Raw genomic sequence first — 26,411 nt, 5'->3', positions numbered from 1 at the left:
GGACGCCGGCCTCTCCGCCCTCCCCCGTCTCTCCTGCGATCGGGCGGCGGCTCGGGAGTCGGCCTGCCCCCGCTCGGAGAGACATGCCCGCATCGGGGGGCGCTGTGACGCTCAGCCCCCCGCTTCACCCAGGGAAGCAGGCTCGCTGAGCCCGGAGCCAGGAGGGGACCATGGGAGGGACGCAAGTCAAATGGTGAGCTGAGGCCACTTGGGCTTTGGCGGTGGGGGCCTGGGTGGGAGCAGAGCCCGGCGGGAGGGTGCCGGTGGCCAGAGATGGACGCGGATGGTGGGGGCGCTGTATGGGGAGAACGGGCTGCTGGCCTGGGATTATCACCATAACGTGCAGCGGTGAGGGCGCTGGGATTATCACCACAATATGCAGCGGTGAGGGCGCTGGGCCAGCATGGGGGAAGGAGTGGCCCTTTACCCTGTCTTGTCTCTGCTCAGGGAAGGCACTTCAGGGGGAACAGGACGCCTTTTCCTGGGGCCCTTTCTTATGGCCCTTTCTGATACATTAAGGTTGGAGGGACGTTAAACCTGTGGGGATTAAGTGTATCGGTGGGACCTGATTTATATTCACTTGTTCCCTGATTTGAGAGGATTATGATGGCAGGTAGGGGATTACTTGCTTATGAAATAGGGCTTCAAAGCGAATCGGGCAGAACCTATAGCATGTAATTAGTGTGAAAATACTTTCCTCTGGTTTGAGGCAGAGGACCTAATGCACTATCCTCATTCATGAGGTTCTTCTTGCCTCAGGATTTTTCTTCCTCAGTCCTTTCTCTTTTAACTTGGCCTCCAGTGCCATGGTCTTAGCTCTCTGGCCTCACACACTGGCAGCCTCAATTCAAGAAAGAAAAATGTTGTTTTCTTCTGGCTGCTTGGCCACTCCCCCAGTGGGTTTGGATATGCAGACATCCGCCTCCTTCTGCCCTTATGTGGGAGACAGCTCACTCAGGAGCGAGAAGGTGGAGCTGAGCATGCGGCTCTGCTTTTAGGAAAGCAGTTTTCCAGCGTCCTGGTTCACACCACCCTCCCAACTCACCCCGTCTCACACATCACCCACCGTGGTCCGTCCAAATGCAGCCGGTGGGACACGTCAACCACAGCACCTTGTCAGCTGAGGAAGTGTCTTCGTTCTCAAAGAGGAGCAGCTGTTTCAGGCCTCTTTCGGCACATGGATCCCAATTGCTATAGGAAGGCGAATGCTGAGGCCTGAGCAGTCATAAATCGGTTTCTTTTTAAAATATATATATTTTTATTGATTTCAGAGAGGGAGAGAGAGATAGAAACATCAATGATGAGAGAGAATCATTGACTGGCTGCCTCCTGGACACCCTCTAGTGGGGATTGAGCCAACAACCCCGGGCATGTGCCCTTGACTGGAATTGAACCCGGGACCCTTTAGTCCACAGGCCGGCGCTCTATCCACTGAGCCAAACCAGCTAGGGCTTAAATCTGTTTCTTTATAAATAACACTAGAGGCCCGATGCATGAAATTTGTGCAAGGGGCTCGGCCCTTGTAGCCCCGGCTTTGTCCAGAAAGTCATCCGGAAGGTCGTTTGGCTGTCCGGTCTAATTAGTATATTACTTATTATTATAGGTAGTCCCCCTAGACTAGTGCTTTTCCAGCAGCTAATGCATGTTGGCCTGGAAGTCAGATTGCCTAAGTAGTGAAAGGTGGGAAGAGAATTCTATAAAGCAATTACCTTTCTATCTATCTATCTTTTTTTTTTTAAGAAATTTCATTCTCTCTTTTTTAAAATTACACTTTATTTATTTATTTTTAAATCATCACCCAAGGATATTTTTCCATTGATCTTTTAGAGAGAGTGGAAGAGAGAAGGAAAGACAGAGAGAAACATCGATGTGAGAGAAACACATTGATTGGTTGCCTCCTGCAGGAGCCCCGGATGGGGCCTGCACTGGGGAGGAGTCTGCAACCGAGGTACCTGCCTTTGACCGGAATCAAGCCTGGGACCCTTTGGTCCACAGGCTGATGCTTTATCCACTGAGCCAAACCGGCTAGGGCGCAATTACCTTTTCTAAACACCACATCTTGCCACTCTTCACCCCCCTTGCTTGTTTGGGTTGTAGATCTATAGGTCTGGTTAAGTTCCTTTCTTTAAGTTGAAGAAGCAACAACTTTAAATTTTTGTGTGTGTTCTAATAAGGATGAGAACGTATTATTGATTGAAGGCATGCCCACTGAAGCCTTTAAACTTTGGACAACGAGGAGGATGAGAACCTAGTCCTCAGGTTGCTTCAGGGGCTCTGAATTCTCTAGGCACCTCCTCTGTGCTTACCTCTTGTTTTTACTGGTTTCTAGAAAGAAGAAATGTTAACTCCTGCTCGTGGCTGTGAGGATTAGCCTGGGAGACGTCAGGGGCATGTTAAGTGGGTCAGTGAATCCTAGACTCTGTCCCTGTTGTCTAGGTGATGGGTCTGGAAAGAATTCCTGAGAGGGGGCTGGGCCTGCAGCCCCCATGGCCCCTGACAGTGTTTCAGTGCCCATGTGCTCAGGTGCAATGCAGAGAAACGGGCTCTGCAGCTGCGAGCTTCAGCCTCACATCCCCGCTTGTCATAGCTTTGCTGTTCTTCTGGAGATTTAAAAATCCATTTCCCCCCAAATCCGAACAGTTCCTTCCAAGGCCAGTAATTATATCAGAACTTAAGAATTGTTGCGAGTTGCTCATGACAGTTTGAAACTAGTGTGGCAGACATAGAAGTAACTCTGGGAGTAAATCAAGTAAACCTTTACCATGCCCAAGCAGGTGTTCCCCTTTTGACCTGTTACCCTTTTCCTTATCATGTCCTAGCTTCATTGATGTATCGCTGCTCCTTTGTCCATCCTGGTGCTGTCCACACTCCAGCACTTTCTCCCTGCTGAGGCACCTTCCACTCTTTCCTCTCCTTTGGCATCAGCCCAGAGCTGATTTGGTGTGATTACTCTGCTGGTATTGCTTGTGTGTGTGAAGGATCAGTATATTGGAAACAGATTTTCCTTCAAGTATTCAAAGATAGTAAAAACACATACTATATCAGTCTCCAAACATGGGCCCAGGATGGTAATGGTAGTGAGTAAAAAACAAAACAAAACTTTCCCTGGCCAGGTGGCTCAGTTGGTTGAGCGTCAGCCATACACCAAAAGGTTGTGGGTTTGATTCCCAGTCAGGGCACATACCTAGGTTGGGGGTTCAGTCCCAGTTGGGATGCATATGAGAGGCAACTAATAGCTGTTTCTCACATCAGTGTTTCTCTCACTCACCCTTCACTCTCTCTAAAATCAATAAAAACATATCCTTGGGTAAGGACTAAAAAGAAACAAACACACACACAAAAACCCAGAAGCTCTTTAAAATGCTAGATTACCAATTCTGATAAATTTCTTCTCAGTGAATTAAGCTTCAAGGCAGCCTTGTTGTGTAAAAGATTTCCTAGGACTGGGTCATTTATTCATTCAACTTTCATTTCATTCAACACGTTTATTCATTCAACAAATATTTGTTCTTACTGTAGGCCAGGTACTGTGTTAGGCAGTAGGAGTAAGATGGATAAGAACATGTCTCTGGGCCCTAGCTGGTTTGGCTCAGTGGATACAGTGTCAGACTGCGGACTGAAGGGTACCGGGTTCAATTCCGGGCAACGGCATACTCCTGGGTTGCGGGCTCCATCCCCAGTAGGGCACATGCAGGAGGCAGCTGATTGATGATTCTCTCTCATCATTGATTTTCTATCTCTCTCTCCCTTCCTCTCTGAAATACACACACAACACACACACACACACAAAAATACACTGAGTGGCCAGATTATTATGACCACCTGACGTTTGTAGGCAAATTAGCTATAATTTCGCACTGAAGTTGCTAGAGGGCCAGACCATTATAAATAGGGAAGCAGGTTGTTTACCATGACAGTAGAAGTGATTTTTTTCTGAAGATATGGGTAAACAATGCGATTTAACAGCCTTTGAACATGGGATATATTTGAACGTGAGTGGCCAGATTATTATGACCACCTGATGTTTGTAGGCAAATTAGCCGTACACTGCATCATATGGGATATGGAAGCCGAAGGCCTGTTCGAACACCTTTGCTGTCTGCAGTTACCAAGATAAAACGTCTCCAATTTGCACAGGAACACAAGGATTAGACAGTCGAGCATTGGAAAAAAGTCATGTGGTCCGATGAATCACGTTTCCAGTTGCATCATGTAGATGGCAGAGTGAGAATTTGGCAGAAACAGCATGAAAGCATGCATCCCACATGCATGAGTACAACCCTTCAAGCTGGTGGGGGCAGTGTTATGGTTTGGGGCATGTTTTCCTGGCATGATTTGGGCCCTTTAATTCATGTGGAACAACGTCTGAATAGCACAACATACCTAAGTATCGTTGCTGATCAAGTTCATCCTATCATGTTGATGGCGTATCCCAATGGAGATGGCTTCTTCCAACAAGACAATGCGCCATGCCACGGTGCTCGTATTGTGCAGAAGTGGTTTCAAGAACATGAGGGAGACTTTACCTTGCTTAGGTGGCCCCCACAATCACCAGATCTGAATCCAATTGAGCATTTGTGGGACGAAGTTAAAAGAGCCATCAGGCAGCTGGCTCCACAACCATCAAATCTCACAGAACTGGACAGTGCTATTCATCAGGCATGGTGTCAGATTCCTCACATCACCTTTCAACGTCTCATGGAGTCAATGCCAAGAAGAGTCGCCGCAGTATTGAAGGCAAAAGGTGGCCCAACGAAGTACTAATGGGGTGGTCATAATAATCTGGCCACTCACGTTCAAATATATCCCACGTTCAAAGGCTGTTAAATCGCATTGTTTACCCATATCTTCAGAAAAAAATCACTTCTACTGTCATGGTAAACAACCTGCTTCCCTATTTATAATGGTCTGGCCCTGTAGCAACTTCAGCGTGAAATTATAGCTAATTTGCCTACAAACGTCAGGTGGTCATAATAATCTGGCCACTCAGTGTATATTTTTGTGTGTGTGTGTGTGTGTGTAAAACAAAACTATATATGTATGAAAAACAAAACTTAAAAAAAACATGTCTCTGGGATTAATTAATGAAAGTTGGCTTCTAAACAGCTGTTCATAATAATTGTTTCTCTTCCTTTAATCACAGCCTGACTTCACCCAGTCCTATCCACAGTGCAAAGAGCGAATCCATTATCACCCAGTCGGAGGAGAAGTCAGAGTTTGTGATTGTTCCCTCTGGAGGAATAGAGAACAGGACAGGTACTATTTCGTGGGTGCCTGGTTGGCTCAAGGAATAGCTCTCAGCTTGAAGAGTTTGGGGATCCTTGTGCCTCTCCATAGTCTGTGTCTGCAGGCTCAGCTCTGCAGGGCTTTAATGCTTTAGAGCCAACGAACATAGTTACCCTCTTAAAGAATGTCACTTCCAATGTCCTAGCTGTCAAAAATCTTGCAGCAGTATAGACAGGCTGTTCCTCGGCCCCCTGCCTATGAATTAGGAAATGACTTTGGAACAGTCGGAAGCCTTATTCACATAAATAGATTTTATGATTTCTGTGTTATTCAAATAATTTCAGTCCTTCTCTTGCTTAAATTAGGGCCAGGAATATAGAGGAGTTGCTGAGGTGTCTGTGAGAACGTACAGTAGAGAGCAGGTCTACGTCAGGTTTGGTATGAGAGCTACAGAAAGGACCATGAGGAGTTCCCTTTGTTTAGACTTCTCCTTCCTCTGTTTCAGTTGCTCTCTGTTTACTCACATAAACAGAGGAAAACAGGAAGAAGCAAAACACGTGATTTAGATAGAGTTTTATTCGCCTATTAGGAGATACAATGCAACCGACGCCCTCAGAAGAAAAACTGGGATTGATTTCTTCCTTATTCTGTTCCCTCTCTAAACCTGGCATTAGTATCAAAGAGTACGACTGAGCATGTTACTGAGTCAGACACTCCTGGGACCCTGAGGAGGGAGAGGGAGAGCATTTATTGAGTGCTTGCTCTGGGCTCCACACCACATGGCCCTGGGCATAAATTACCTCATTTAATCTTCACAGAAACCCAGAGGGATTAGACTTACTATACTCATTTTTATGAATGAAATTAGAAGAGCTTGTAAAGGCAGGAAAATAAAACAAAACCAGAGAGAGATTAAACAATTTGTGCAAATATGCTTTCCTGTGTGAGACACTGTTATATGACAGAATGGTCTCTGAATCTCCCGAGCAACCAACAGGACTTTTGTTTTCATGGCCTCTGACAGCTCCCCTCTTTGTACCTGGCAGAATCAAGCTCTGGGAGTGCCAGTTCCAGAGAATTAATAGTAAAATCTATATGTCCCATACCAAGACTCCCAAAGAGGAGGTCTTATTGCTTCCTAAACGTTCTGAAGAGGATGTGTTTCCCCAACAGAGTGAGTGTTGCTCCCTGGAGCCTGGGGTCTGAGTTAATAGCCAATTCTTTATGCCTCACAACCCCACCTGGTGGCGAGTCCAGGCTGTGAGCGAGGACAGGTTCAGGAGGCAGTGACCTGAACCTGTGAATGCGGGGACTGTGAACGCTTCCTGCCGGAAACTCAGTTTTCTTCAACATGGACTGTACTCCCGCCTTTCGTGTTGTAGAAACAGACTCTCCATTATCCCGAGACTGGCGACCAGGTAGCCCCACCACCTGTCTGGAGACTTCATGGGAAGAACAGCTGTTGGAACAACAAGAACATTTAGAAAAAGAAATGGAGGAAGCCAAGAAAATGATATCAGGATTACAGGTAGCTCCTTCCCTTGTCGTTCGTCTTCCGCGCACCAACTGATTATTATTCTTAAATCACTGGTGTCAGTTGAAAATAAACTGACTCAGTTTTGTGTGAGGTCAGAGTTGAATGGGGAGTTTGGACAGAGGGAGTGTGACTCAAAGGGCAGACAATTCCTTCTCTGTGAGTAAAGCTCTTACATGGACCAGATGGGCTCCTGTTTACAACACAATTGTCAGGAGTTCTACGAGCCTGGGAGCCATCGAGCCCTACCAAACCCTTGTTCTGGCTCTCAGCTCACAGGTGGGTTCCTGCCCGAGCTGCAGCTACAGCCGTGCAGTTGCAGCTTTCACCAAATAATGGCACTCCGAAGAGTCAGGGATTGTCTCCTAGGACTGTTTCAGGAGGGGTGCGGGAGCCCGTAATACCAAGGTCTCTGTCTGAATCTAGCTAAAGGATTCCGCTCGCTCCTAATGCGTTTGCGAGTGAATGCCAAGGCTTCCTCATCAGGTAGAAGAGGTTTTCTTTGAGCAACAAAGCCCTTCAGTCTTTCCTATACCTTCAGTGCCAGCTCAGGAAATCTCCCAGAGGCCGGCTGACCCACTTGACTTGGTTTCTACCCTGAAATGACCCCCCAGCCCTCTGTCTTTGTGCATCTGTCTCTATTTGGGGGAGCCCTTGTAGTGTGCTGATGACCCTGAAATTGTCTAGGAATATTCCTTTCTGTTTGTGCTGGGAACTGCACTGCTCTTGAATTGTCAAATATTTATGGAGACATAAACAAAGCCCACATTATGTGAGTGGTTCTGGCAGCCGGCTGGCGGTGGAGGCGGTGCTGACAGCCAACCAGCAACAGGGTGAGGACACAAAGGGCCCCTTAAAAAAAGGGAGATTGGTGCTGTGGTAAAATATTTGCATAATGTATGCCCCAGGAACGGAGAAGGGTTGGAGGAATGTTTACTGCCTAAATATTCCTCCCCGGAGAGTTGTTGATTTCCCATCCATTTTCTTTGTATGTTTTAATTTTTTAAAAAATATATTTTTATTGATTTCAGAGGGGAAGAGGGAGAGAGAGATAGAAACATCAATATGAGAGAGATTCATTGACCGGCTGCTTCCTGCACACCCCACAATGGGGATTGAGCTGGCAACCCAGGCATATGCCCTGACTGGGAATCAAACCATGACCTCCTGGTTCATAGGTCGACGCTGAACCACTGAACTACACAGGCTGGGCTCTTTGTATATTTTAAATGTCTGCCTTTTAGATAAACATTTTCTGCCACTCCATTAATTAATGGTGTGTGTGTGTGTGTGTGCGTGCTGTCCTTTAGTTGGAACTATTAAAGCATGAAAAACTTTGGGGTTATACCCAACCAAGTTTCCCCAGGATAATGTGATTATATGATCATAGATATCCATCAGTTTGGTTTGCATTTTTCAGTCTGGAAGAAACCCGATGGCGGATTACACAGAAAAAGAAGAGAATCGATAGGCAGAAAGTCAGCATCCTAATATTCTCTGCAAACAGAGGCGTTTAATTCACAGCCACATGACCACAATGAGAATTCAGTTCCCTATGGAATACAGTGGGGCTCACAGCAGCCACTGGCGTTTTAACTCCTTCAGGGGTGAACAAGTTGTGTGCTAAGCCACACCCGGTTTCTGACTTATTCCTGGCTCTCCTTAGAGCCCATCCAGCACTTTGCCGTTAGGGTCAGTGTTTCTGTAACCTGCAGCTCTGTGGCTTCTTACACTTGTCTATGCATACCTTTTGCCACAACCCCATGGGATAACCAAATTAATTTGATTTACTAAACTTTTAGTATTAATTAGTGCTTGGTAGACCAACCAATTGTTGGATTCGTATATACCAACATTTGTGGTTAATTTGTGTTATACTATTTATTGAAACAGGATTTCATCTCCGTAACTCTTCTCTTGACTGGATTAAGAAAGCTCGTGATACAAGACGAGGACACATTTTTAAATCTTTCATTCAGCTGATAGGTCTTGTAATACCTGCCTGCAGGGGTAGATCCAAGTTTTGTGAGTCCAAAAGTACACAGTTTGGGAGGCCATCTTTAAGATTACAGCCTGGCCGGTGTGGCTCAGTGGTTGAGTGTTGACCATGGTTCGATTCCCGGTTTGGGCACATGCTCAGGTTGAGGACTCCATGCCCAGGTTGCAGGCTCAATCCCTAGTGGGGGGCTCAATCCCCATGCAGGAGGCAGCTATCGATGATTCTTTCTCATTGATGTTTCTATCTCTCCCTCTCCCTTCCTCTCTAAAATCAATAAAAAAAATATATTTTTTAAAAGATTAAGATTACAGATTATGCATCCAATATTAGATATAGGAACTTGGGAGGGCAGAACAGGTGAGGGGCCCTTGAGTTTGAGCTTCCTTAGCTTTAGGGTAAATCTGCCCTCCCATATTCTGATGAAAACAAAGCCTGGTGTGGGGAGTGGAAATGAATGCCCATATTTCTCTGCAAGTATGTTTTCCTTCTTGTTCTATCAGGTTGCCTTGGGGAGTAAAAATGCAGAATTATTCTAACAAACCCAAGGCAGTGCTATAAATTCTAACTAATTTATTATAATAAACTTTTATATGCTAGAAAATTCTACACTGCTTTTAGTTCACTTCCCAGCTGGCAAAATTCAGTTTGAGGGGCTCTGGTTTTGAAATGCCTCTTCCAAGAGGAATGTTTTAGATTGTTTTCTGGAGCCAAAGAGCCTTGGAGCAGAGGAACTCCAGATAGACCCAAGATGAGCAGTTGGAGGACCAGGGTCACAAATTACCAAGGAAATTTCTAGAGGAAGTACAGAGTGATTTCAATAAGGGTGAGCCCACCAACCCCAGACTCAGTTCTCTGATGGAGGTACATTTCTTTCTGTGTTTGTGGTTACCCAGGCCTTGCTGCTCAGTGGGTCCTTACCCGAAGATGAGCAGGACAGGCCCTTGGCCCTCTGTGAACCAGGAGTCAATCCCGAGGAGCAACTGGTGAGCTCCATCTTTTGTGACAAAACCAAATGACCTGGTTAATGTACTTGATTTGTTTTTAGCATTTGACCCCATTGTCTGCACCTGCTTGAAATGCTCTCTTCCCTAACTCCAACTCTCCTGGTTTTTCTCTTCTATTTTAGAGTACTTTTCCCTTCTTTTTTTTCTTCTTTTATTCATTCAATCAGCAAATATTTATTGAGCGCTGACTGTGCTAGTTGCTGTTTCAGGGTGCTGGAGATATGCTAATGCCAGAACAGTCCCAGGACCCTACCCTCGGGCATTACATTCAGGGGCCTTTTCTGCCTGAGCCTTAAATGCTTGCTCCTAGGGCCCTCTCCTGTCTCATGCTTTCCCCTGGGTAATACGTGCCCCCATGGCCTCATTCACCTCCCACCTGACTCAGATGTCGCCTCAAATATTTATTTCTGGCTCAGTTTCTCTGTGGACTTCTAGATTTATATATGCAACATGCAATTGCCTGTTATTACCTCCACTTGTGTATTCCATCAGTATCTCCATTTCAATGAATCCTAAATTAAACAGCTTTTCTCTCCCTTCTCTCACCACCACCAAAACTACTTGTCCTTTTGGATTGTGTTTCTTATTACTGTCCATCTAGCCAAATACCCAAAACAAAAATCTAAATATCATTTTTTTAATCCTGTCTGACCCTTCCCTCTATAACCAATTAGTCACTAAATTTTGTCAGTTGACTTTTTAAATATCTTCATCCAGTTTTCTCCATTCTCACAGCCACTACTTTAATTCAGGCCTTTATCCAATATTCTAGCAACCTTCTAACTAGCTTTCCTGATTCCTCTCCTGTTCTTCCTGATTCATTTTGTATAAAACAGCAAGAATGATTTACCTTTAAGGGAAACCTCATTTTGTCATCTCTTCACCTAAAATGTTTCATGGACTCCCCATTGCCCTCTCTGGCCTTTTGTGATCGGCCCCTATTTTTCTCTCCAACTTCATCCCTTGCTGTTTCTCTTTGCCTTTGCCCAACATCCTGCATCCAACACATATTTACTCACTCTACTATAAACTTTGTCCATATTCATCTGCTTCCATCTCCCTGGGCATATGCGTCCACTAGACTGTTTTCTATCCTTTGTATCCACAGTAGTGAGTGTTCAATAGATACCTATTGAATGAATGGCCTCTGAATTTCACAGCAGAGGTACTTAACCATCTCTTTTTGCCTTATATTCAGATTATAATCCAAAGTCGTCTGGATCAGAGTGTGGAGGAGAATCAGGACCTAAAGGTATGTCAGGATATGTACCCTTTGAAAAAAATTCAAACTTCAGGACAGTAATAGGGAGGGGGTAAGGGATGCAGACTCATGACTCTAGCTGTACCTATGTCTGTATTATGCCTTTGATTGAAAGAGAGATGTGTCCTATATATGGCAAAAGGTAACATCTTTTTAATCTCAGTGACGAGTAATAGTCATCTATGTCATTATACCTTTATATGTTTGAAATGTTTCATTATTTTTTTAACTAATATAAAATAAAAACTGGATCTATTATCAGTATGCTCTTTTTTATAATTGACATAAACATATTAGTTTCAGATAAACATCTTATTGGTTTCATATATATTATGTGTATATATATATAGAAATGATCACATAGTTAAAATTTTTTTCTTGTGATGATATCTTTTAAGATCTACTCTCTTAGCAACTTTCAAATATGCAGTATAATATTATCAAATATAGTCCAGTATCTTTTTGTTGTTGTTAATCCTCACCCAAGAATATTTTCCCATTCGTTTCTAGAGAGAGTGTGAGGGAGGGGGAGAGACACAGAGAGAGAAACATTTATGTGAGAGAGACACATTGACTAGTTGCCTCTCACATGCACCCCGACTGAAGCCAGGATCCTTCAGTCTGCAGGCCGACACTCTGTCCACTGAGCCAAACTGGCTAGGGCAGAGTCCAGATCTTTTTAAATGAATACTTCCCAGAATTATTTTAGGTCAGTGGATCTTAACTTTTTTTTGAGCCATAAGTATAGCCTAAAACCATTAACCTTCTCCCCAGAAATATGCAAGAGCACATGCACACACACTCACTGACTTGAATTTTTGAAGCCCATCTGTGGAGTCCAGGTTAACCTTTTCCATTTCGGATGTGTTAATTCCAAACTCTTGATGTGATGCAATAAGAAGAGAGTGGGTCCGAGTTATGGGTGTTCCTCTCCTAAAATCTCTTTCCCAGTGATAATCATATACGGATGTTTAATCTATTGTCAAGGAGGGGTAATTACTTGGCACTGCATTATTGGGCTAAATTTATTTTTGTTTGGTCCATGAAAAACAACACGCTCTTGGAGAATCAGTAGCAGTTTGACCCTTGGCTAAACATTAGAAACGAAGATAATCATTGAAGACATTGGGGGTAGGCATATTGAGATGGATCACGTATTTCATGAGTGGGATTTAGATTATTATGATTCCATTTCCTGGTGGTGAAGATTGCTAATTGTAGGAGTGAAAGCCTATGGGACTGTGTGGTGTCTTCTTTCTTGGCGTTGAGCCTGGGTGCCACAGGGCAGAATGGACTGGGTCAGCCTTCACTGTTCACTGGACCAGATCTTTCTGCCTCAGTACACAGTTACTTTTTCATAGAATGGTTATCTGAGTTTTGCGTTCCTACTGGCAGAACGAGATAACGCATCTGAAGCAGCCCAGATGCTCCATCTGATCTAACTGTGTTTGGTTTGCAGAAGGACTTGCTGAAATGTAAACAAGAAGCCAGAAACTTACAGGGGATAAAGGTAAAAAGGAAGACATTTAAATCTTTAAATAAATTATCTACAAGGTCGAGTAGTCTACTGGTAAGAGTAGGTGCTAGGAGACTGGATGGGTCCTCTAGTCTTTCTTTGTATACATGGTGGGGCCTTTGGCAGACTCTGTGCTGTTAGGAAAGGGAGAGCTTTGTGGATGGGAAGTGAGACGTGGTAAGGAATATCCACCTTCGTTTTGCTGAGGCTTATTTCTGGGGGGTTATGACCCCTGGTGCTGCCACTTCCCTCTGTGCTGCTTTGTTTGTTTCTATCTATAAACAATCAATTCCTACAGTTCTCTTCAGTTTTATTTTTATATCTGTTCTAAAGAGGTATATCCTCTTAAAAATTGTAATTTACTTAGTTCTTGAATAGTTAATAGTATTCAAATGGTTTAAAGTTAATAAGGTACAAAAAGATAATCCTTGAAAAGCCTGACTTCTGGCCCTGTCCCCCCAATCACCTAGTTCTTCCTCCTGGAGGCAACTTATCAGTTATCAACAAATCCTATATAATAAAAGCCTAATATGCTGTGTCCGGTGGACTGGTTGGCCAAGGTGTAATATGCTAATGATATGCTAAGGCCGCTCAACTGCTTACTATGATGTGCACTGGTAGGTTAGCTTGCTGCTGGGATCCGGCTGATCGGGACTATGTGAAATGGACCGGACACGCCTTGGAGCCCTCCCACAGTCCCTCACTGGCTGGCCAACCTCCCGCGTCTCTCCAAGGCCCCGATCAAGCACTGGTTGGGTCCCTCGGCCTGGCCTGCGCCCTCTAGCAACCCGGGACCCCCTCGGGGTATGTTGGAGAGCCGGTTTCGGCCCAATCCCACAGGGGGATCGCTGCTCAGCCAGAAGTGGTCAGTCGGACATCCCCCAAGGGCTCCCGGACTGTGAAAGAGTGCAGGCTGGGCTGAGGGACCCCCCCCACGAGTGCATGAATTTCGTGCACTGGGCCTCTAGTCTATATATACAGTGGGGCCTTGACTTACGAGTGTCCCGACTAACGAGTTTTTCGAGATACGAGCCGTCTCTTGGCTGATTTTTTGCTTTGAGTTGCGAGCTAAAATTCGGGTTCAGAGCCAGCTTCAGATACCCCACCACTAGTTGGCGCAACGAACGTCACAGTGAATGCCACAACATCAGCCCAGAATCACCTGTCTCACTCGTTCACTTTTTGATTTGACATACGAGTAATTTGAGTTACGAGCTCCGTCACGGAACGAATGAAACTCGTAAGTCAAGGCCCCACTGTAAAAGCCTAAGCTCCCGTCCAACCGGTGGCTATGATGCGCACTGACCACCAGGGGGCAGACACTTAATGCAGGAGCTGCCAAGTTGCAGTGACTTGGCAGCTATGGTTCTCAGGTGACACACCCAGAACCAGAGAGGAGGGAGCCCGATTCTGGGGTGCGTCACCTGAGAACCACCCTCTTGCAATCTGGGACCCCTCAGGGAATGTCAGAGAGCCATTTTTGGCCTGATTCCCGCAGGCCAGGCCAAGGGACCCCACTGGTGCATGAATCTGTGCACCAGGCCTCTAGTACATACATAATTTCCCCCCAAATAATAGTATACAGCAAATACAGCTTGACATGTTGCTTGTGGCTGCACAGTGTGCCACTATATGTGATTATTTAATCACTTGCTCATACAACCAGTGATATAGCTAATCACCTTGAATGTATGTTATTTCACCCACGTGGGAGCATGTCTGTGTATAAATACTGGAAGTGAAAAACAGTGTTCCCCTCTTCCTTGCACTTCCATTCGTGGGCTAGACTAGAGCATTTTCAGAGCCTTAATCCTTTGAGATACTTCAGAAACAAACGTGTTCCATGGTCAAGTAAGTTGGAGAGCTGCCCTCTGGACTTGAAGAGTCACAGTGAATGGTAACATATTAAAGGACCCGGGGAGGTTTCTCATAAGGAAGGTGGCCCAAAGCAAGTTTAGAATTATTAACCACAGAAGCTCTTTTCCTCCCATGGAGCACTGGGAAATGTTCCTCTGAACTGCTGGTGCCAGGGCCTCTTAGACTGCCTTTGCCATGTGCTGTCCTGGCAGACAGCATGTTCAGGAATGGGCTCCCACGTTCTCCAGAGCCCGCACCATTTCTTTGTGGTCTGTAAAGAGAGGAAAGTCAGGGTCAATACGTTGGAATGCAGCCCCAGTCCACAGTTCCATTGGAGGTCACAGTGGTTGGAGGAATGACCCTTTTAAGTAAGTATGTATAACTCACCTTTTCTTAAGCATGGGAGAAACCAAGGGTGTCCAAGCTGAGAGAAAGATAGCCTAAAGTTGGTAAGGTTCTAGGATATGGGAGGAGGAACCATAGTCCAAGAGCAGTTCTGAGCATGGAACTATGTATATTCCCAGTCCTGGTCCAGATTAGGCATGGAAGCCCCAGCAGGTGCAGGGCTCTGGGAGGCGGGGTGGAGGGACCTCAGGGATTCTGTATGAATAGGGTGGCAGGCAGAGACAGGCCCCAGCCGGCTAGGAAATGGGGAGTCGGCAGCGAGGTAGACTGAGTATTTATATGCCCAAGACATAGATGAGAAAGCCAGGGGGGAGGAAGGAGAGTGCATTGTCCAAGGTCACTGTCACAAAAGTAAGTGGTGAACTTGTCATTTGAATCTAAGTCCTTTTTATTGCCCAAGACCTTGCCCTAGGACACCACACCGTCAGGAATGACGCAGAGGGTAGTGGTGAGTACCAAGTGAAGGAAAATCAGGTTTCATGTAGTTTGCTAGGACAATGGATAGGATTGTCCTTTAGGTGCCACTGTCCTGGAAGGGGCAGAAAGCCCCTGCTCATCTCCTGTGGCCATCCCTGAAGTCACTCCCACTGGCGTTGCCAGAACTAATGCTGGATACGCAGTGAGGGGGTTAATAACTTAGTAATAACTGGCTGGTTGATTAATTGGGACCACAATAATCAGTATGCTTCCCCCCCAGGATGCCTTGCAGCAGAGGTTGACTCAGCAGGACACATCTGTTCTTCAGCTCAAACAAGAACTACTGCGGGCAAATATGGACAAAGATGAGCTGCACAACCAGAATGTGAGTTAAATGAATGAACTCTGACCTCACTGAACCCCAGGAGCAAAACAGGGTCCTGCATGAAGTCCCGTTAGGTCTGCTGTCCTAATCTCCCAATTTCAGGTTGTCTGCTCTCAGTGTCTGCAGTTATTTTATTTCCTGTCAGACTTGCGTCTGTTCCCAAGGGAGAGCCTCCAACACACTGGCCTCAAGCCCTTCAGCATTGAGGACACCGAGACACGGAGGCTGCACTGTGCGTCCAGTCTGTGTAGACACGCAGAGCAGCTGTGTGACTACCACAGCCATGCCCTCTGCTTCCCACAGGAACCCTGGTTACTAAATAGCTAGTTTCCTGCTGGGCTTGGCAGACAGCACCTCCCTGCCATTAATTCTTTCTTATCCTTCTTGCAGGTGGATCTGCAGAGGAAGCTAGATGAGAGGAACCGGCTCTTGGGAGAATATAAAGTAAGAATGGACGTCAGTTTGGAAATAATTCCCACCTGACCTTGTCTTATGAACAGCCCATGTTGCTGTTGTTCAAAGAGCACTTAAGTACTCTGTGCTCATCCTTGCTTTTGGCAAGGAAATCCTTTTCTGTGTTCCCTTGATTCACTCACCCTAACCCTGAAGATAGAGAGCATGGCTAGGAGAAGGAGCACAGAACTAGGAGTGTGGCAACCTCAGTTCAGTCCTAACCTTTCTATCTAACTAGCATGGATAGCATGTAGTGGTCCTTCTGCAAACAGTAGTTCCCTTTCTCCTTACCCTTCCAAGAACCCTTTGCGCTGTGCAAGACTGCTGTGGTGTGTGTGGTGTGGGGTGTAGCTTGAGGAAAGCGCCGTTCCCCCAAGGCTCCGCTTTCCTCCGATGGAAGTTGCATCGCAAGGGGTGAACTGTTCGATGTTCTTGACTTTGCCACATCTGAACGCTCTCTCTCTACTGCAGAAGGAGCTGGGGCAGAAGGACCGCCTCCTTCAGCATCAGCAGGCCAAGCTGGAGGAAGCACTCCGGAAACTCTCTGAGGCCAGTTACCAGCAGGTGGGGACATCTTCAGCCACGGACTTTCCTGTCCCTGTGGCCTGAAGAAATGCTTTCCTGACTTAGTCTCTGGTTTGCAGGTGGATCTCGAGCGGGAGCTAGAACACAAGGATGTCCTTTTGGCTCACTGTATGAAAAGAGAGGCAGATGAGGTAACCTCCAACTCGGGGTCTCCCTCCCACATTTACAAGGGCAAAGAGGGGGGTTTTGTTTCTGAATCAGGACGGAACCAAGGCCAAAGGTCAGTTTTTTAGGAGGTTATTTGGTGAGGGGGTTATGAATGCAGATTCCAGGATAAGAAAATCTGGTTTCAGGTACATCTTTACCACTTGTTAAAATTAACTTTATTGGTGTAACATTGGTACATCTTTACCACTTTTGACCATTGTGTGACTTTAATTTACTTGCTTCTGAACCTTAGAAATAAGGCTCATCTGGAAAATGGAAATAATAGTGGCCCTCTCTGCCATTATGAAGAATACATAAAATAACCCAGGTATGGGGGGTGGGAGTGTCTGGGGAGAGGTCAATGGGGGGAAAAAGGAGACATATATAATACTTTCAATAATAAAGAGTTTAAATTAAAAAAAATAATAATCCAGGCAGATGACTAAACATAGTCCTGGTAGATCCACCTGGCTCAGAATCAGGATCAAGAAAAGTTAGTCATTACGTGGTTGGTGTGGCTCCGTAGTTGAGCATCGACCCATGAATCAGGAGGTCACAGTTCAATTCCCAGTCAGGGCACATGCCCGGGTTACTGGTTCGATTCCCAGTAGGGGGCGTGCAGGAGGCAGCTGATCAATGATTCTTTTATTCTTTTTAAGTTTTTTTTTTAAGTTTTAAATTTTATTGAATTTTTACAGAGAGGAAAGGAGAGGGATAGAGAGTTAGAAACATCAATCAGCTGCCTCCTGCACACCTCCTACTGGGAATGTGCCCGCAACCAAGGTACATGCCCTTGACCAGAATCGAACCTGGGACCCTTCAGTCTGCAGGCCAAAGCTCTATCCACTGAGCCAAACCGGTTAGGGGAGCGGTTCTCAACCTGTGGGTCCCTACCCCTTTGGCAGTCGAACGACCCTTTCACGGGTCGCCTAAGACCATCCTGCATATCAGATATTTACATTACGATTCATAACAGTAGCAACATTACAGTTATGAAGTAGCAACGTAAATAATTTTATGGTTGGGTCACAACATGAGGAACTGTATTTAAAGGGCCAGAAGGTTGAGAATCACTGGGTTAGGGCATCAATGATTCTTAATATTGATGTTTCTATCCCTCTCTCCCTCTCCCTTCCTCTCTCTCTGAAATCAATAAAAAGATATTTCAAAAAGGAAGGGAGGAAGGCAGGAAGGAAGGAAGGGAGGGAGGGAGCGAGGGAGGGAGGGAGGGAAGTCATTGTTTTTATTTTTAAATGACTGAAGCCAAGGCCAGAGGTGCTGTAGCAGCATTCTCAGGCCCTCCAGTGGCCAGGCAGAGTCTAGGTTGGGGGCTTCCAAGCTGAGGTTTCCCTTTTGTTTATTCTACATTCAGCAGTGCCTGTGAAGGGTCAAGTACAGGGGATGCAGCGATGAACAAAGGGGGAAAAAGCCCTGTACATTCTAATAGAGATATGAAACATATATATAATTATATAATTATAAACTATGTCAGGAAGTGACAAATGTAAAGAAGAAAAGTAAGACAGGACATCTTGGTTTGGAATTCTCTCACAACAAGCATCATTTCTTCTTGCTGCTGTAGGTGACCAATTACAACAGTCACAGCTCTCAAAGCAATGGTTTTCTCCCTCCGGCGGCAGGAAAAGGAGCCGCTTCAATCACTCCTAGAGGGGTAGGTGCTTAAGATTTGAGTGCAGACCTGCCACTTCCAGCTGAAACCAGAAGAGCACCTTAGCCATCACCAGTGGGCTCGCCTTTTGTATCCCACTTCCCTATTCTTGCATCTGTTGGGTGTGTAAAGATCTGAGGCACTTGTTACTCGAAATGAAGAATTGGTGGGAAACAGTAGGCCTGCTTCTGTGGAGGACCATTTCCTATAATCCACACCTCCTCCCTCAAAAATAAAAGATCTATCCTGGAAATTCCTCCCCGATGTCTTCTTAAGCCCAGTGGCCAGGATATGGTTAATGACATGACCCTGCAGCATGCCTGCAGCACCTCACTCTCACCCACAGACCAGCGACCTGCAGCTCGTTCGTGATGCTCTCCGCAGCCTGCGCAACAGCTTCAGCGGCCACGACCCTCAGCACCACACCATCGACAGCCTGGAGCAGGGCATCTCCAGCCTCATGGAGCGCCTGCATGTCATGGAGACCCAGCAGAAGCAAGAAAAACGGGTAATCCTCGTTCTCTGCTGTTTCTCTTAGGCAAGCTCCCAAAGAAGCTTAACTTTGTCCATTTTAATCTAGAGGAAGGCAGTGCTAAAGGATGAGACCCTGCCGAAGGTTGCAGTTGCTTTTCTCTTTGGTTTTCCTTTTCATCATGGTTTGACAATCCGGGGAGGGAGTTCATGCTAACTCTCACTCCTAGAAACTGTTTAACTATCGAAGGAATTGTGGTGCTTGGCCCCACAGCTCTCTCTTTACTGCTTATTTCCCTTCCCCTTCTCCCCTGAATGAGCTCGCATTAGATGAGGCAATATATGGGAAATGCTTGAAAATTAGAAAGCCTTTTATAAATGTGCATTATTGTTAGAATAAATATGTACAGTTTTATACACTGTGGAAGAAGATGTATATTTTAGGCAAATGGTAGAAAGAGTATATTTTAGGCACACTTTTAAAATTTAAATTTCTTGGTTAAGTTCTGCCGTTGATCATAATTCTTGTGATTTTTGTGTGGCTCTCCAGGTTCGGGGCAAGTCACCCAGAACTCAAGCAGGTAGTGAATACCGGGAGTCCTGGCCCCCTAATTCCAGTAAGTGCTCATTATTGCTCAGTAAGGTCTCCTAGAATATTAGATCAGACGTTAGTATTTTGTGGATCAAATTTTTCTTATATAATTTCACTTTTATAATGTGTTGTTTCTGGAGCAATACTAGTTAGTATCGAGTTATTTCTAGGACTATGAAGATACCATCATCATCACCTCTATCACTTCAAGTACCATTTATTTAACCATGTGCAGGGTGCTGTTCTGTTGACTCAGAAAGGCTAAAATATCTTTGGGAAATACTACAAGCTTAAAACATTTATACCAAATAAAACAAAATTTAAGACAACAAACACACAGAAATCATCCTACAACCCAAATAGCACAGAAAATTCCAGTTCTTCCTTGCAGTAACAAGCTTGATTTTGGGGGGGATTTTCCTTAAAACTTTGATTGCTTATTATGTCATTCGGTTTAAGTCCTGCAAAACCGTTCCGCCATCTAGTGGTCATGGCTAGGTAGTATTTTTTACCAGCTCTATGCCTACTCATTACATTTTCCCCCCTATTCATTCCAACATGTTGGAAATCTACCCTGCCTCATAATTTCTGTTTTACTCTATATCTTACCTTTTGATTTAATAACATTCATATTTTCTTATCTTTTATAGTTTACCCAGACCCAATCTAAAAGTATGTAAATAATTTTCAAAAACCAAATAGTATAAAGCTAACCATAACCAGTTTTGTATTTCACATATGCAATTAAGAAAATAATAATAAACAAAACCTAAAGTATGTCCTGGCCAGTGTTTCTTAGTGGTTAGAGCATTGACCTGCAGACCAAAGGGTCCGGGTTCGATTCCTGTCAAGGGCACATACCTTGGTTGCAGGCTTCTCCCACATGCAGGAGGCAACCAATTGATGTGTTTCTCTCACATTGATGTTTCTCACTATCCTTCCCTCTCTCTTCCACTCTCTATAATAGATCAATGGAAAAATATTAACAACAATAAAAAAGAAACATGAAACCTTGGCCAGCATGGCTCAGTGGTTGAGTCTTGACCTATGAAGCAGGAGGTCACAGTTCGATTTGCAGTCAGGGCACATGCTTGAGTTGCGGGCTCCCCAGTGGGGGGCATGCAGGAGGCAGATGATCAATGATTCTCTCTCATCATTGATGTTTCTATCTCTTCCTCTCCCTTCCTCTCTGAAATCAATAAAAAATATATATTTTAAAATGAAATATATTTTTTTAAAAACCACACTAAGATATCATTTAAAAAAGGGAAATATGACAAAGAAGAGTAAAATAAACCCAAAGGAAGCAGAAGGAAGGAACTATTAAATATAAGAATAGAAATCCATGACATTGAAAACCGAAAATTAGAACAAAATCAAACAGAAAACTGGTTCTTTGAAAAGTATAATAAAATGGATAAAACTGTAGCCAGACTGCCCAAGAAAAAAAAGGAAAGACACAAATTACCATTAGAAATGAAAGAGAGAACAACACTATAGATTTTACAGATATTACACGCATACTAAGGAACAAACAATTTTATGCCCATAATTTTGACAACTTTGATGAAATGTATAAATTCCTGGAAAGACACAAACTACCAAAATTTACTCAAGAGGAAATAGATAAGCTGAATAGGTTTATAGTTATAATAAAATTGAATTTGTAGTTTAAGATGTTCCATCCATCAAGGAAAACTCCAGAGTCTGATAGATTCACTTAAGAAAAAAAATAATACAATTTCATACCAACTCTTCCAGAAAATAAGAGAAGCAACATTTCCTAACACATTTTATTTTACCCTGATTCCAATCAGTATCTCTGATGAACATAGATGCAGGAAAAGAAAGAAAAGGCATAGAGATTTGAAAAGAAGATGCAAAATTGCTCTGTAGATGACATGATTGTCTATAGGGCATATCCCAAAGAATCTATAATAAAGCTACTAAAACTAAGAAATGAGGTTAGCCCGGCCTCTGTAGTTCAGTGGTTGAACATCAACCTATGAACCAGGAGGTCATGGTTTGATTACGGGTCAGGGCATGTGCTGGGGTTTTGAGCTCCATCCCTGGTAGGGGGTGTGTGAGAGGCAACCAATCAATGGTTCTCTCTCATTGATATTTCTATCTCTCCCTCTCTCTCTGAAATAATATATAATATATATATATTAATTATATATTTTTAAATAAATGAGTTTGGGATCCTTTTGTAGTTCATAAGCGTGATGATTGGGTATTCACGCTGCTGTGTGAGATGTGCCTCCCACGAACCTTGTAACACCTTTGGCACATTACCTGTCTGACGTGAAAAAATGAAAAAAGAAAAAAAGAAATGAGTTTAGCAAGGTTACCCGACACAATTGTACTTCTATATACTAGCAATGAATACTTGGAAATAGAAAAAAAAATTTAAGTACCACTTATAGTAGGACCAAAAAGCATTAAATACATAGGTACCAACCAATCTTATAAAATATGTGCAATGTTTCTATGTTGAAAACTATAGAACACAGCCCGGCTGGCATAGCTCTGTGGTTGAGCATCGACCTATGAACCAGGAGGTCACAGGTTGATTCCCAGTCAGGGCACATGCACGGATTGCGGGCTCGATCCCCACTGTGGCCGTGCAGGAGGCAGCTGATTAATGGTTCTCTCTCATCATTGATGTTTCTATCTCTCCTTCCCTTTCCCATCCTCTCTGAAATCAATAAAAATATATTTTAAAAAAGAAAGCTATAGAACACAGATGAAATAAATCAAAGAACATATGAAGAAATGGGAAGATATACCATGTTTTTTGATTAGAGTACTCAATATTGTTAAGATGATCCATTCTCCCCAAATAATCTATAGCTTCAATCATATTCCAATAAAAATCCTTTTGTAGATATAAACAAGCTGATTCTAAAATTTATATGGAACAATAAAGGGATTAAAATAGCCACACAGGCTGGAGGGGGTTAGTGGGGGGAGGGGGGAAGGTGACATATGTAATACTTTTAACAATAAAGAATTATTAAAAAAAAAAAAAGGAATAGCCATACAGAAAAAGTTGAGAAAGATGAACAAAGTATTTGGATGACCAGACTATCTGATTTCAAAACTAAAAAGTTACTACAGTATAGGTGAATGCATAGACACATAGATTAGTGGAACAAAACAGAGAGTTCAGAAATATTTGGCCAGTAGATTTTCAGTATCTGTGAAAGGGCTAGTCAATGGTAAAAGGAACGAAAGTTTAGGTTACCCAACCAGAAAAAAAAATACAACACAGAAGGACAGGCTTTTCAACACATGGTCCTGGAGTAATTAGAGACCCATATAAAAACAGTCTTGCCCTAACCGGTTTGGCTCAGTGGATAGAGCGTCGGCCTGCGGACTGAAGGGTCCCAGGTTCGATTCTGGTCAAGGGCATGTACCTTGGTTGCGGGCACATCCCCAGTAGGGGGTGTGCAGGAGGCAGCTGATCGATGTTTCTCTCTCTCATCGATGTTTCTAACTCTCAATCCCTCTCCCTTCCTGTCTGTAAAAAATCAATAAAATAAATTTTAAAAAAAACAGTCTTGACACATACCTTATGCCATATACAGAAATTAACTCCAAATGATCATGAACTTAAAAACTAAAATTGATTTGTGATGCCTTTTAAAGTTATGTATTAAATTTATACACACACACACACACACACACACACGCACAAAGATTTGTTTTGGGGTCTTTTATTTGAGCTTTTTGTACATGCTTTTTATAGTAATTTCACACTGAAGTAACAATTATTTTATCATGATTTAATGTTGTGTAAGGCTTGCTCTCCCTCATTACTCTCGTTTTCACGGGGAAAGTCTGTAATCCAACTCAGTCTTCTTTACTAATCAACTGAAACTGCTCTCTAATGTCATCGATGACCTAGTTACTAAACCTGTTTTTTAGTTACTAGACCTCTGTGTGGCATTTGACTTCATGATTACCCTTTCCTTGAAATTCACCCAGAATGTGTCATAACATTTGTATTAACTTGGGTTGCCATAACAAAACACCATGGACTGAGTGACTTATAAAACAGGAGTTTATTTTCTCACAGTTCTCCAAGATCAGGGTGCCAGCATGGCCAGGTTTTGGTGAGGGAGAGCTCTCTTCCTGGCTTGCAGATGGCTACCTTCTTGCTGTGTCCTCACATGGTGGAGAGAGAGCTCTGATGTCTGTTCCTCTTCTTATAAAGGCACCAGTTCTATGGGGTCAGGGCTCTACTCTTATAACGTCCCTTAACTTTAATCCATCCTTAAAGATACTGTCTGTAATAGCATCACACTAGGGTTTATGGTTTCAACATATGAATTTGGGAAGGGCAGAATTCAGTACATAGCAATATTATTTTCACATTTTATTGTAATTGTTTTGCTATTTCACCCCACTAGACTTTGAGCTCCTTAAAGATGGGGATTGGATCTAATTTATTTTTGCATCTCTAGTATTTGATACATAAAGGCAACCAATAAACATTTTAAAGTATGACATAACTCACCTCTCTATCCCTATATTAGTTAATAGTACTGTCATGCATCTTTTTTTTTTTTTATTGTTGACAGACTTACAGATGTCCTCCATTTCCCCCACCTCTACCCTCTTTCACCCCTCCTCCCCCTGGCCTTCGCCACATTGTCTACATCCATGGGCTATGCATATATGCATATGTGTTCTTGGGTTAATCTCTTCCATTCCCCCTCCCCTCTGAGATCTGCCAGTCCGTTCCATGTATCCATGCTCTGGTCCTATTTTGTTCATTAGATTCCACATATGAGATCATATGGTATTTGTCTTTCTCTGACGGGCTTATTTTGCTTAGCATAATAATCTCCATGTCCATCCATGCTGTCACAAAGTTCCTTCTTCTTTACAGCCACGTAGTCAGAAAGAAAACATGCACCCCTATGTTCACTGCCATGTTATTTACAATAACCAAGATCTGGAAACAGCCCCAGTGCCCATTAGTAGATGAATGGATAAAGAAGATGTGGTACATTTACACAGTGGAATACTGCCATGCATCTTCCCCCCCAGATTATACTTCCCTTTTACCCCCAACATTCAGCTGTATCCCAAGTACCAAGACTTTTCCCTTCTAAAAGTCCCTCAAATCTGCCTTAGCCGGTTTGGCTCAGTGGATAGAGTTTCAGCCTGCCGACTTGAAGGGTCCCCGGGTTTGATTCCCATCAAGGGCATATGCTTGAGCCCCAGTAGGGGGCGTGCAGGAGGTAGCCAATCAATGATTCTCTCACATCATTGATGTTTCTATCTCTCCCTCTCCCTTCCTCTCTGAAATCAATAAAAATATATTTAAAAAAATAAAAGATAAAGGTTCCTCAAATCCATTCCTTCTCTGACTCCATCTTGCCCTCCCTCATCTTTCAGATTGTTTTTAATTGCCTGTTAATGGGATTACTGGTTTCTAGTTTCTCCCATCCAACTCATACTTTACTTTGCTGCTAGATTGGCCTTCCTACTGTCTGATTATGTCACTCTTTTTCAGAATCTCCCCAGAGCTTACAACTAATATCTAAATGTTTTATGCTGGCAGAGTCCTTGTGATGTGTCCAGCCTTACTAGTTAACTTTTAATTTTTAAAATACATGATCACATTCCATGCACATACATGTATCCTTCCCTCTTGGAATGCCCTTTTCGACTTCTCTATCTGATGATTTTTTTAAAGTGCTTTATGGGGCCTTCTGACCTCTTCCAGGTGGAATTAACCACTCCATCTTCAGTCCTTCTGTGCAGTTTGCACAAGTCTGATTTCAGTGTAATTATTTATATCCATATTTGTCATCCATACTAGACTGTAAACTCTTTGAGGTCAGAGACCACATATGGTTGATTCTATATTCTCGAAATTTAGCACATGGTAAGTGTACAATTAATGTTTGTTGAATGAATGAATCAATCAATCAATAATAAAATTTAGTGATTAAAGTGACTGTTTTAGGTGCTAGAGTCCAAGGAGCATGATGGCATATAGTTTTAATAACTGGCATTCTTTGAAGAAAAATTCTGAAAACTGACTGTGATTGCTATACAAAGAATGAATGTTCCCTTGTCTTTCTTCCCCTGTATTAATTCTTCCCTCACACTCTTCTTTATTTGAAACCCCTTCCTAGAAATGCTCTCCTGTGGCTGCCAGTTTGAATGGGATCAATGTCTAGAAAAAGTTAAGAAGAAAATAAATGTAGATGGAATTGCAGGACAGATTTTTTTATTTTTGTTAATCCTCACCTGAGGATATATTTTTCCATTGATTTTTTTTTTTTTTTGAGAGAGAGAGTGGAAGAGAGGGAGGGGAAGAGAGGTGGGGGCGGGGACAGGCATCAACGTGAGAGAGACACATCAATCAGTTGTCTCCCCCACACATGCCCTGACCAGGGCAGGATCCAACCTGAAACCCAGGTATGTGCCCTTGACCAGAATCGAACTCATGACCCTTTGGTGTGCCGGCCGATGCTCTAAACACTGAACACCGGCTAGGGCACAGGACAGATTTTAATGACACTTTATTATTTTTTGGTCCTTATGATAAAAATTTCTGATTGGTCTTTCCTCCTGTTCTCTTAAAGTCATAATCACAAGTACTCATTAATAAAAGTTTCCAGTCCTGGTTGGTGTGGGTCAATTGGTTGAAGCGTCATTGTCACTGGGTTCTATTCCCAGTCAGGGCACATACCCAGGTTGCGGTTCATTCTGGTCAGGGAACCTACCAATCAGTGTTTCTCTCTCACATTGATGTTTCTCTCTCCCCCACCCCTCTAAAATCAATTTTTAAAAGTTCTAAAAAAATACAAATTTATTTTAAAACTAAATAAAAATTTTACATAAGTACCTATACAAAGCTAGAGTCA

The 26,411-nt window shown here is 43.6% G+C and overlaps 1 protein-coding gene and 1 non-coding gene across 6 annotated transcripts in view; both read left to right on the top strand.

The window, feature by feature from the left end:
• Window positions 1-26,411, top strand: part of DIXDC1 (DIX domain containing 1) — a 63,509-nt gene that overhangs the window by 30,905 nt on the left and 6,193 nt on the right. For 4 of the 5 annotated variants that reach the window (XM_023757898.1, XM_014459866.2, XM_023757899.1 and 1 more), the window contains 12 exons: window positions 5,144-5,256; window positions 6,609-6,754; window positions 9,653-9,742; window positions 10,962-11,015; window positions 12,484-12,534; window positions 15,500-15,604; window positions 15,995-16,048; window positions 16,529-16,621; window positions 16,702-16,773; window positions 18,372-18,461; window positions 18,805-18,966; window positions 19,480-19,546. In XM_023757898.1, coding sequence (XP_023613666.1) covers window positions 5,144-5,256; window positions 6,609-6,754; window positions 9,653-9,742; window positions 10,962-11,015; window positions 12,484-12,534; window positions 15,500-15,604; window positions 15,995-16,048; window positions 16,529-16,621; window positions 16,702-16,773; window positions 18,372-18,461; window positions 18,805-18,966; window positions 19,480-19,546 — 1,097 coding nt within the window. Of the gene's footprint in view, window positions 1-16; window positions 194-5,143; window positions 5,257-6,608; window positions 6,755-9,652; window positions 9,743-10,961; window positions 11,016-12,483; window positions 12,535-15,499; window positions 15,605-15,994; window positions 16,049-16,528; window positions 16,622-16,701; window positions 16,774-18,371; window positions 18,462-18,804; window positions 18,967-19,479; window positions 19,547-26,411 lie in introns of those variants that run through there. The other variant, XM_006093499.3, reaches the window with a different exon arrangement.
• LOC111826999 lies at window positions 21,723-21,826 on the top strand. The gene has a single exon (XR_002830460.1). It is a non-coding gene; the product is annotated as a small nucleolar RNA U13 (small nucleolar RNA).

Source organism: Myotis lucifugus, unplaced genomic scaffold (assembly GCF_000147115.1).
Source record: "Myotis lucifugus unplaced genomic scaffold, Myoluc2.0 scaffold_117, whole genome shotgun sequence".
NCBI lineage: Eukaryota > Metazoa > Chordata > Mammalia > Chiroptera > Vespertilionidae > Myotis > Myotis lucifugus.
The sequence above is the reverse complement of the archived record's forward strand: the minus strand, read 5'-3'. Positions and strand labels throughout refer to the sequence as shown.